This window comes from Bufo bufo, chromosome 5, assembly GCF_905171765.1.
Source record: "Bufo bufo chromosome 5, aBufBuf1.1, whole genome shotgun sequence".
NCBI classification, from domain to species: Eukaryota; Metazoa; Chordata; class Amphibia; order Anura; family Bufonidae; genus Bufo; species Bufo bufo.
Genome location: NC_053393.1, coordinates 375131277 through 375143592, shown reverse-complemented (window position 1 = coordinate 375143592; position 12316 = coordinate 375131277). Strand labels below are relative to the sequence as shown.

Here is a 12316-nt window from a genome sequence, read left to right as displayed (position 1 = left end):
GCTGTTCTGCACCTCGTTTGCCTGGGCGAATGGAGTCACACAGGGGAGGAACTGCTCCGTGTCCTTCATCAAGAAGTTGAATCCTGGCTTTTTCCGCGACAACTCAAAATCGGAACTATGGTGACCGACAACGGTAAGAACATGCTGTTGGCTCTGTGTCAAGGAGGGCTAAGCCATGCGCCGTGTTCAATCTGGTTGTCAAGCCGTTCCTGAAGTCTTCCACCCATCTGCAAGACATCCTAAAAATGGCAGGAAACTTTGCATGCACTTCAGCCACTCATACACGGCAAAGCACACCCTCCTTGAGCTGCAGCGGCAGAACAGCATCCCCCAACATAGGCTGATATTCGATGTTTCCACCCGTTGGAATTTCACCCTCCAGATGTTGGACTAACTATACGAACAGAGAAAGGCCATAAACGATTTCTTGATGATCCAAGCGGACAGGAGTACTCCCCTGTATAACTTCGATGTCAGACAGTGGCAGCTCATGCATGACACCTTCCGTTTGCTCAGGCCCTTTGAGGAGGCCACACTATTTGTCAGTCGCCAGGACTATGGGATGAACAACGTGATTCCACTGTTTCATGTCCTGGAACAGATACTAATAAATCTGGCTGGTTAGGGGACTGGAGACGTGGCGCCTAGATCTCACGGACAAATGAGCCCTGTGGGGGCTGAACTGGAGGAGGAGGACATTGGAGCACAAGCAATGTGTAGCGAAATAGGTGTTTTTTCTACATAGGTGACAGGAGAGGAGGAGCAGGAGCAGCCAGAGGAGCTACAGGGAGATGAGGAAGACAAGGCAGAGGACCCAGACACACCGTGGCTGTATGCAGTGGAGATGGAGGCAGGGAGTCCCTCCGAGTCACTTGCACAAAAGGCTCGATGCATGCTCACTTGCTTGTGTAGTGACAGCCAAGTTGTCACCATTCGGCAGAGAGATGACTTCTGGCTCTCCACCTTGTTGGACCCTCGCTACTGGTCTAAAATGAAGGCCTTTTTTACACCCACTGAGAGGGAGGACAAACTGAACTATTATAGAGACATCCTATGTAGTCAGTTGGCCGCTGCCTATATGCGCCATCATCCATCTTCTCGCAGGTCTGATCTGGGGGGTCCTCTGCACTCACGTTCCTCTACCATGGCTGCTGTGGCAGGGTGGGGGCGGGGTAGGAGCAGTTCCAGCTACATCAGCAGCAACTTGAGTCTAGGGTAGCTGATGAGCAGCTTTCTTCACCCGCCTAGTGAAGAAACTACTCATCAGCAGCAACAGCTAGACCTGGAGCAGGACGTGAACCAGCAGGTGGTGTCATACTTGGACAGCACCCTGCCACCCCACATTGAAGATCCGCTGGACTACTGGGCAGCCAAACTGGATTTGTGACCGCAACTGACAGAGTTTGCCCTGGAAAAGCTGTCCTGCCCAGCCAGTAGTGTGGCATAAGAGCGGGTGTTTAGTTCGGTGGGGGCCATATTTACCCCAAGAACTCGCCTGTCCACCCAAAATGTGGAGAGACTGACCTTTGTAAAGATGAATCAGGCGTGGATCAGCCAGGATTTCCACCCACCACTGCCTGATGCATCAGACTAGATCATCCATGGTGCCACACCAACACTTTGACAAAAGAGACCGGTTTCTTCTGGCTACCTGCCTCAGCTACTATTCTGATGCTGCAACCCACCTGATGCCACACATTGATGCCAAGTGCTCCTTCTTTCACCCACAATATTCCGCTGGTACTGGTATTGCCACCCACCTCCCCACTCTGTGGTCTCCTAAAGCTGCTTCTGCCTCCACACTATGTCACCTTGCCACTCTGTGGTCTCCTGATGCTGCTTTCACCTCCACACTATGTCACCTTGCCACTCTGTGGTCTCCTGATGCTGCTGCCACCTCCACACTATGTCACCTTGCCCTACTCTGTGGTCTTCTGATGCTGCTGCTACCTCAACACTATGTCATCTTGCCACTCTGTGGCCTCCTGATGCTGCTGCCACCTCCACACTATCATTGTGCCACCCTGTGGCCTCCTGCCAATGCTGCTGCCGCCTCCAGAATCTGTCATCTCCTCATGCTGCTTCCACCTCACCACTATGTCATAGGGCCACTCTGTGGACTTCTTATGCTGTTCCCACCCTCCCCACTTCATGACTGGGCCACTATTTTGCCTTTCGGCCTGGCTGACAACATTTATTTGACCCTTCTTTTGATCTGTCAGAAGGAAGGAAAAATGAGACGCACAACGGATCCTGTCTATGTAACAGCTGTAACACCTCCACACTCTGTCATTGTGCCACCCTGTGGCCTCCTCCTGATGCTGCTGCTGCTGCTGCCACCTCCACACTGTTATTGTGCCACCCTGTGGACTCCTCCTGATGCTGCTGCTGCCACCTCCACACTGTCATTGTGCCACTCTGTTGTCTCCTGATGATGCTACTGCCACCTCAACACTATCATTGTGCCACTCTGTGGCCTCCTGATGCTGCTGCTGCCATCTCCACACTGTTATTGTGCCTCTCTGTGGCCTCCTCCTGATGATGCTGCCGCCACCTCCACACTCTGTCATTGGGCCACTCTGTGGTCTCCTCATGCTGCTTCCACCTCACCACTATGTCACTCTGTGGACTTCTCATGCTGTTCCCACCCTCCCCATTTCATGACTGGGCCACTATTTTACCTTTCGGCCTGGCTGACATCATTTATTTGACCCTTCTTCTGATTTGTCAGAAGGAAGTAAAAATGAGACGCACAACGGATCCTGTCTATGTAACAGTTGTAAGGTCTGCATGACATGGTCCCTACTTTGCATCAGAATTGGCTTATTATTTGGTAGCCAAAAGCAGGAGTGGGTACAAAACACAGAAGACATGCAAAATTCACGTGTCATCTCTATTTTGGATCCACTCCTCTTTTTTTGGGCTTTAGCAATACTGATGAATTACTGACCAAATGCTGACCAAGTGATTGCGGATGCTCCACAGACAGGATCCGCTTTTTGGGGGTTATTGTTCTGATGGATCAGAGGAAGGGCAAAATAATCAGTGACATCAACACAAACTTACTGCTGACACCCTCTCCACTCTGTCGGGGGGCTCTACTTGTATAAGTGTTTAATAAAACAGGTTCTGTAGACATGTGGAATCAGCTGCCGACGGTGTAAAAGGAGTGCGCTTCTTCTTGACGCTAACATTGACCTGTAAGGCTGAGTTGACACTTGAGTTATTTGGTCAGCTTTGGCCCCGTAACTGCCCAAATAAGTGAAGTGTGCAGTTATTCTAAGAGTGACGCCTGTCATCTGCATGTCATACTGACTCACAGTATTGTTTCACTACCACAGACTCCCTATGCATGTTACTGCAAGGCACAGTGTTCTACACCACTATAAAGGCTCTCTGCAGCCAGGAAATAGCCGTTTTTTAACGCGATTCGCTGTGAATAAGTTCGGATCAAACCAAATTTTTTCAAAAACTCGACGAACCAGCCGAATCAAAGTTTTGAGAAATTCGTTCATCTCTAATAGTGTGAATTGGGACTATGACTACCAAATAAAATAGCATATAAATGGAGCTGTAAAACCAGGCACGACAACATGAACAAGAGTGGTGCTATGAAAGACAGCAGCCAGGTTCTTCTAATCTCATAGCACAGCTTAAAATTACTGAGGGACAACACATCCTCAATCTTGCTGCCCATCCCAGAACAAAAGTCTGTTAATATCTGGCACTGGTTTGCATTCTTGTATAAGTGTTGTACAGAATGTTTCTGATTTACAAACTCTCTGGAACATTAATATGATGATGATTATGGTGGTAGCCATCTTGCCTCAATTGCTACTGTGTGAACAGCAGTCCAGAAATTTACTTTGCAGCAGCCAAATGGACGTAGGAACCTGTAATCGGGAGATGAACAATTTATTTCTGTGGGAGAGTGTTCTGTGACCTGTGCAGAGGTCACTGTGGAGGTAGGATCTCTACAGGACAAGACTATTACATGCCCCCCTCAACCACTTTGGATCCAGTGGGACAGTCCTAGATTCTAGACACTGTATTGCCATCCTAGGAAGGCTGCCACATGCTCCAGCTTTAAAGGGGTTTTCCAAGACTTAATTACTGATGACCTATTTTCTGGAAAGGTCATCAGTATCTGATCGTGTTGGTCCGACACCCGGGACCCCTGTCGATCAGCTGTGTGAGAAGGCACCAGCACTCGCAGTAGCGCCATGGCCTTCTCTCAGCTTTTCGTAGGCCAGTGACGACACATTCATCGGTCACATGGCCTAGGCGTAGCTCAGTCCGATAGAAGTGAATGCGGTTGAGCACAATGTACAGTGCTGTGCTTGATAAGCATGAAGCACGAAGAAGGCCGTGGTGCTCACAGAACAGCCAGTGCCTTGTCAAAGAGTTGATTGATGGGGGTTCTGGGTGTTGATTAGATACAGATACCTGAGGATAGGTCATCAGTATTAAAGTCTTGGAAACCCCTTTTAACTGTATCTGCATCCTCAAGAGACAGACACAATTGAATAGAATGCTGAAGAAGGGAGTTATCAGTTCCCTGCTCCCCCATCCACCCTGAGACTACTGTTGTCAGTGACCTGGCACAGGTGTGATGTTATCTCATTGCACTTGCTGTCACAGCACAAGCCGGAAGAGGCCTGCACTAGGGGATGAGCTTTGCATGTTATGGAAAAGCAACTAGATGAGTATTAATTTTGGAGGCACTAAAGGGCATCATACTGCATGCGGAACACTAAAGCAGCATTATACTGCATGGGGGAATTAAGGGACCATCATACTGAGTAGGGGTCACTAAGGGGGCATCATACTTTGTGGGGCACTAAGAGTGGAACAATACTGCCTGGGGGCAATTTTACTGTGTAAGGGTTCTTGCACACAACCGTATGCCCTCCGAGATATAAGGTCCGTGAGCGGGCCATATGTCCCGGGACAATAGTCCCGCGGGTGGCCCGACGTCCACAGCATCATTGTAATCTATGATGCTGTGTGCTCCTGTGCACCTGATCAATGCCGCTCCGGGACATATGGCCTGCTCACAGACCATATATCTCGGAGGGCATATGGTTGTGTGCAACAGGCCTGAGGAGCACTAACAGGCATTACTGTTATAAAGGGGCCACAAAGGGGACATTCTTACTGTGTTGGGGAACTAAGGGGCATCACTACTATGAGTGGAACACTAAAGGAGCATCCTTACAGTAGGGAGCACAATGGAGCACTATTACTGCATGGGAGCACAAAGGGGGCTGGGAGAGATTGGTCATGTATGGATGGGGATTAAGGAGGATTTAGAAGTGTGGCTTAATGTAAAATTTTATCTGATGTGTTATGCACGCTGCTGGTGTTGTCCCAGACCTCTCAAAGCTGGGATGTACGGCCTATCATTAGTCACAGTGTTCAGTGTAAAAACTGTGATATTTCAAGTTTATTTATAAATTATAGATGGTGGCATTGAAAATGAAAAAAGTCATTTTCTATTAATACTTTCATTTTTAGTATAAATTTACCTGAATTGTCTCCTGAATACTCCTGTCCTTGACTATAAAGTAATTGTGTAGCAATCAGTGAACACATAAACAGCCATGTTCCAATATGTTTCCTCTTCCCACACATATTCTGAAAGAAAAGGACAAGAAGTGTGAGTAAAGACACCACTAGAAATACAGGAACATAGAAAATACTATATATATATATATATATATATATATATAGTGGGGATTCTCTCTGGTAGACAGGGTGTGCGGACGCAGTACAGAGAAAAATTAACAGTTCTTAAATCAAACTTCCGTGCTTATTCACACATAAAGCAAAAACAAAACGTCACTTTGCAGTCTTGGTGTTATCTGTAAAGAATAAATCAAGGCAACTGGACTTACTGTAGATTTCTTGAAAACGTTTCACTCGTTCTTCCAACGAGCTTTCTCAATTAGGATAATGGAATCTACACCTTTGACCCCATGCTGGGTATAATTACCAGATGTTGATTCAGTTACATATTTATTCCCAGAGAATTCTTGTTCAGTCACTCAGAATTGAGAAAGCTCGTTGGAAGAACGTTCGTTTTCAAGAAATCTACAGTAAGTCCAATTGCCTTGATTTATTCTTTACAGATATACCATGACCTGGATAAATGAGAACCTTCACAGACAGTCTTGGTGTTAGTTCACACACAATGGAAAGTCCACATAGCAAAAATCACCTTGTTGGCAGTTCTGCCTCCAACAGTCCATAGCAGGTTTTTAGGAGGCCAGTTTCTCTTACAGACGGGTGTCAGCCTTACAGCACGGCATAAGCCTCAGATCCCAGCACACACACACCTCCTGAGCTCCACTGTCAGACTGAGGTAATCCTCCTCACCTGGTAGTGATAGCTGTTTTTTTAGGCCTGGCAAAACCCGGCCTGGAACATGGGGAGTAGTCACCCACCCAGCACTTTGACTACTCCCAGTAAGAGCTGTCCCGGATCAGCTATACAGTCATACTAAGTATTAAGGTGTCAAACAGCAACTGCTGCTGACACATAAAAACCGTCTCTTACTCCACCGAGGCCAGGAACCTCGGTGACACGTACCTATCATCCACTATGATTCCTTGTACCTTCTTACTATATATATATATATATATATATATATATACAGTACAGACCAAAAGTTTGGACACACCTTCTCATTCAAAGAGTTTTCTTTATTTTCATGACTATGAAGGCATCAAAACTATGAATTAACACATGTGGAATTATATACATAACAAACAAGTGTGAAACAACTGAAAATATGTCATATTCTAGGTTCTTCAAAGTAGCCACCTTTTGCTTTGATTACTGCTTTGCACACTCTTGGCATTCTCTTGATGAGCTTCAAGAGCTAGTCCCCTGAAATGGTCTTCCAACAGTCTTGAAGGAGTTCCCAGAGATGCTTAGCACTTGTTGGCCCTTTTGCCTTCACTCTGCGGTCCAGCTCACCCCAAACCATCTCGATTGGGTTCAGGTCCGGTGACTGTGGAGGCCACCGCAGCACTCCATCACTCTCCTTCATGGTCAAATAGCCCTTACTTTCAAAGTTTTCCCAATTTTTCGGCTGACTGACTGACCTTAATTTCTTAAAGTAATGATGGCCACTCGTTTTTCTTTACTTACCTGCTTTTTTCTTGCCATAATACAAATTCTAACAGTCTATTCAGTAGGACTATCAGCTGTGTATCCACCTGACTTCTCCTCAACGCAACTGATGGTCCTAACCCCATTTATAAGGCAACAAATCCCACTTATTACACCTGACAGGGCACACCTGTGAAGTGAAAACCATTTCAGGGGACTACCTCTTGAAGCTCATCAAGAGAATGCCAAGAGTGTGCAAAGCAGTAATCAAAGCAAAAGGTGGCTACTTCGAAGAACCTAGAATATGACATATTTTCAGTTGTTTCACACTTGTTTGTTATGTATATAGTTCCACATGTGTTAATTCATAGTTTTGATGCCATCAGTGTGAATCTACAATTTTCATAGTCATGAAAATAAAGAAAACTCTTTGAATGAGAAGGTGTGTCCAAACTTTTGGTCTGTACTGTATATATATATATATATATATATATATATATATATATATATATATATTATTCATGAACTTGCAAAACCATGATAAAATGTAACTAACCCCAAAATACATAATTTCCATAGTTGTGCATGAGGGGTCTTATGTCTATATTATGTGGCTCCTCCATTGTAAACATACAGACTACTCTTATAAATTATTTCAAGAAATCTTCTGGATTCTACACCAGTATGACTGCGTGCAGATGTGGATAAGTATAGGTACATATGTATTCAAGCAAAATATCCCAGGAAACACATAAGAGAAGGACTTTTAGGATTCCATTGTTTTTCTTCCCCCTATAATTCCTCAAAGATTGAGGCGTGACACTTCACATACTTCCACCAGATACATTCTCAGCCCCCTATGCATAAGACATGCCTCTTTGTTCTAAGTAAAGACCATGCTAGACTAAAACAAAGATTGCTTTCATAAGATACCGACCAAGCAAAACCAACAAGTACATGCAAACGTATGAGAAGATAACTAGGACTTTGTTTTGTATTACAATAAAGTTTTTACATGTTCTTAGGAAGCCATGATGTGTGCAAGTTGACATTATTCAAAAATTATGATAAAACTGTATGAAGGTGGAATATTAGTGATTGGGTAAGCAGTATATAAATGTACACTTCTCAAACTGGGTATAAGGATGTCTGCTGCATCAAAGAGAATGGGGAGATCTGTTACTAATACATGAGTTACAAGTCACCAAAAATGGTGCAAGTACTGCTCATGCTACCTCTGGCGTTTTCAGCGGTTACTATAAGTATGGTTCTTTCCTCATGCGCCTTACCGCCACACTATCGCGGATGCCTTCACGCCCTGGGCCCTCCCTTGATTTTGTCACATACTTTGGGCTGATTCTACCCACTGCCTCCTACCTCAGGGACGCACAAGTATTTTTATTACGTATGATGGTAGCCATTAGCTTATAGGGGGGCCTTTTTGCCCTTGCTTGAGCAAATTTGACTGGTTATGCAGGCTATACTCTATCTGGCCTCCTTCTGATAGCGTTACATTTATTTTCTTTGTTTGCATTATCGTTTAGAGCTATCTCAAAGGCACTCTAGGTTTATGCACAATGGATAAATGCCTGTTGGCAACCTCATTGTGGTATATGAGTGACTCAAATTAAAAAGGGGGCTTAGGTGGCCATTTGGTTGGATCTCATTTTTGTCCAACCAACGTTTCAACTCTATTATTGATTGGGATATTCATTTGCTTTATTGTTCATCCTATTATGCTATGCTTGTCCCCTGATGAGCCCCTACACTGAATCGGGCAAAAAGCGTTGGGACTGGGACATTGAATTAAGTAAACATCTCATGAACTTTTATTATAATGTTGTGGCATAAACTTTTGTTATTGCTCTGAATAATTAATTATTGTATTTAATCACTGGTGTTGGTTAATCTGTGTCAGCATTTTTTGTCACTGTATATTATTAATTCTTTATGATAGTTTTTGTTATTTTTGGCATTTACAGTAGCTCATGTGTTAGTAGCCAGTTTAGGTATGTTTTAATATACAATATTAAAGGCTATGTTTTAAAGGTGGCAGTCTGTGAATACTAGTTGTTTTATTAACCACTGTTTCTACATTTACCCTCTGGCGGGTTTAAGCCTTAGCTGTGATACCCGTGAGAACATTCTAGTCAGACGAGTCAGTCTACTTTGAGCCAGTGAAGAGAACAGAAGTAGAAATTTAGGAGCGGACAGAGATTTCAGCCCCCGGTCAGACATCAGCTAGAGTTAGGCCATAAAAGAACTTTACTGGAAAAGCAGACCATAAGAAAGAGAGAGAGGTGCAGAGTAGAAGGTCTGTACAAGTGAGTTGCATTCCAGAAGGTTATAGACTCTACAGCCACATTGTTCAGTACTGTAAAGCCCTAGACAAGTTTACGAAAGGCAAAAATCCAGATATGTGAAACTGTTCCACATCCTGCCAAGGACATTGTTTAAACCTAAATGGGGAGTACAGCAACCTGTTCAAAAAATGTGCAGAGCAAATTCTGACATTAGTGTCCACCCTGTGGTTGCATCATACCAGAGAAAGTGTGCACCCTCATTCCTGAATGCTTATGCCAAAGTCATTGACAGAAGTGCAGCATACCCTAAGGGCTCTTTCACACAAGTGTGTCCCTTGCGGGAATCACGCTCCGTGTGAGAGAGGGATTGTGCGGTCTGGACTACAGAAGCGCATAGCATTATCATGATTGATAAAGCTGTCAGTATGATTCTGTCATGGAAAAGTCAGGCAGAGGCACACAGCATTATTAATCATGATAATGCCTTGCGCTTCTGTAGTCCACACAGCACAGTCTCACTCTCACATGGAGCGTGATTCCCGCAAAGGGACATAATCGTGTGAAAGAGCTCTAAACAGCAGTTTACGCCCACATTTATAGCATTCCAGTAGAATTCGCCTAACAATTTAAGGGGTGTGGTGTTTCTCAGATAGCACAAGCTGGGCAGAGCATATTGGCCACTGAAATGCCATATCTGTGGAAAAAGTGTAATTTTCTTTTTACACTACTGCACATTAATTTCTTCAAAATACTTGTGGTGTCAAAATGCTCGCTCCACCCCGTGATAAATAACTTGAGGGTTTTAATTTCCAAAATAGAGTCACTTATTGGGGGCTTACACTGTATGGGTGTATTCCAGCAAAATTCGCACACCAAAAGCCAAATGGCGCTCCGTTCCTTCTGAGCTGGGCCGTGTGCCCATTCAGCAGGTTACGTCCACATTTATTGCATTTCCATACCCAGTAGAACCTTCCTATGAATAAAAGAAGTGTGGTGTGAGTCTCAGATGGCACCAGCTGGGCACAGTGTATTGGGCACTGAAATGCCATATTTGTGGAAAAATTGCAATTGCGGGTGAATTTCTACAACATACCTGTGGCGTAAAAATGGTCATTCCATTCCTTTAGACTTTAAGGGGAGGAGTTTCTAAAGTGGGATCACTTATTGAGGTTTCTATATTATTTCATGCAGAGTGGTAAAAAGCACCACATTGGGCCTCAAAATGTGCATGTTGTTCTTATACTCCTTAACCCTCTCATACATCTAGGCAAAAGAATAGGGTCACATGTAGAGCGTTTCTAAAACCCACATAATAATACTTACTTTTCACACTGGCACAACATATTGGGCACTGAATGGCATATCTGCGTAGAAATTGCAATTTTCACTTTGCCCTATCTGCTGTGCATTGATTTTTCAAAACACCCGTGGGATCAAAATGACCTTGGTAAATTCTGTGAGGAATGTGGTTCCTAAAATGTGGTAAATTCTTCGGGGGTTCTATCATTTTTAGAGCCTTTGCAGTTGTCGACCAGTGCTGTATCAATCATCAAACTAGACCTCAAATGTACATGGTGCTTTTTATCTTCTAAAACAGCAATTTATGACCACATAGGCGTTATTGTTGTACTTGGGGAAAATTATATAACAAAATTTGGGTGCATTTTCTCCTATTGCCACTTATGAAAATGAAACATTTGAGGCTAAAACTGCATATAATTGAAATACTAGGTACTTTTTTATTTTTAAAGGAAATTAAAAAGGTGGAAGGTGTGTATGCCCAGCGGACTGTATTAAAAACGGAACTAATGTCTGACAGATTAGTAAAAAGCTCATCTCTAATAAGAATATAAAAAATAATTTATAAATTAATATAAAAAATTATTTCTCATCCCAGCTGCTACAGGCAGGTGTCACATGTAACACAGCTGGCAGCCGCTGTGTATGAAGTGGGCTCAATACCTGAGCCTGCTCCGTACACTCCCTGCGTATCTATGAAGTTAGGTCACTAATTTGCTTAAGATGTTTCAGACTTCCAGCAACAGAAACTGATGAGAAATGCCCAGGGGTGTAGCTATTGGGGGTGCAGCGGTAACATTTGTACCCAGTGACCAAAGGCCAATCTGCCTTTGAGCACTGGGCACAATCATTTTAAATTTGTATGCCTTACAGTTCTCTATCAGCTACTCCTCCAGTTTCTATAGACCACTTAAAAAGCAGCCTTCTTTTCTGTTACTATATTACTTACATCTCTAATAAACCATAGTGGTCTCTTTTACGTTTGCTAATCTGTCAGACATTAGTTCCGTTTTTAATACAGTCCGCTGGGCATACACACCTTCCACCTTTTTAATTTCCTTTAAAACAGTCTAGCACTTTTGTAGTAGTGTAAGATTGTTCCCACTTTGTTTTTATGTTGAACCATAAGCATTGGTGGTCACTGAACCCCAATGTTCTTCCACCTTAACCTCAAGCACCAGATCTCCACTTGTGAAGACTAAATCTAGAATTTTATCTCTTTTGGTTGGTGACTTAACTTGCTGTTTCAGAGATGCTCCTTTAAGGGCATCAATTAGACTCCTGCTCTTGCATGAAAAAGCACTAGAGATATTCCAGTCTACACCAGGCATGTTGAAGTCACCCATAACTACAATATCTCCTTTTTCATCCACCAATTTGAAATCATAATCCTTACTTTGCCATGGAGGCCTATATACCACACCAATTCTACTAACAGTTCCCGCTTTAGTTTGAATGCATATCCAATGAGTTTCCAGCACTTTGTGTGTCTCCAGAATTACTGTAGATTTAAGACTACCCTGACATAAATGGCTACTCCACCGCCTCTGTCTACTCTGTCTTTCCTGTACAGTGTGTACCTGGTATGGCTATTTCCC

General features: G+C 43.7%; 1 protein-coding gene across 1 annotated transcript in view; it reads right to left on the bottom strand.

The window, feature by feature from the left end:
• Positions 1 to 12049, bottom strand: part of LOC121002530 (collagen alpha-1(IX) chain-like) — a 107357-nt gene extending 95308 nt beyond the window's left edge. Inside the window, exon 1 of the mRNA XM_040433975.1 lies at positions 11842 to 12049. Within this exon, the coding sequence (XP_040289909.1) occupies positions 11842 to 12049 (208 nt within the window). The remainder of the gene's footprint in view (positions 1 to 11841) is intronic.
• Positions 12050 to 12316: the final 267 nt, after the last annotated feature.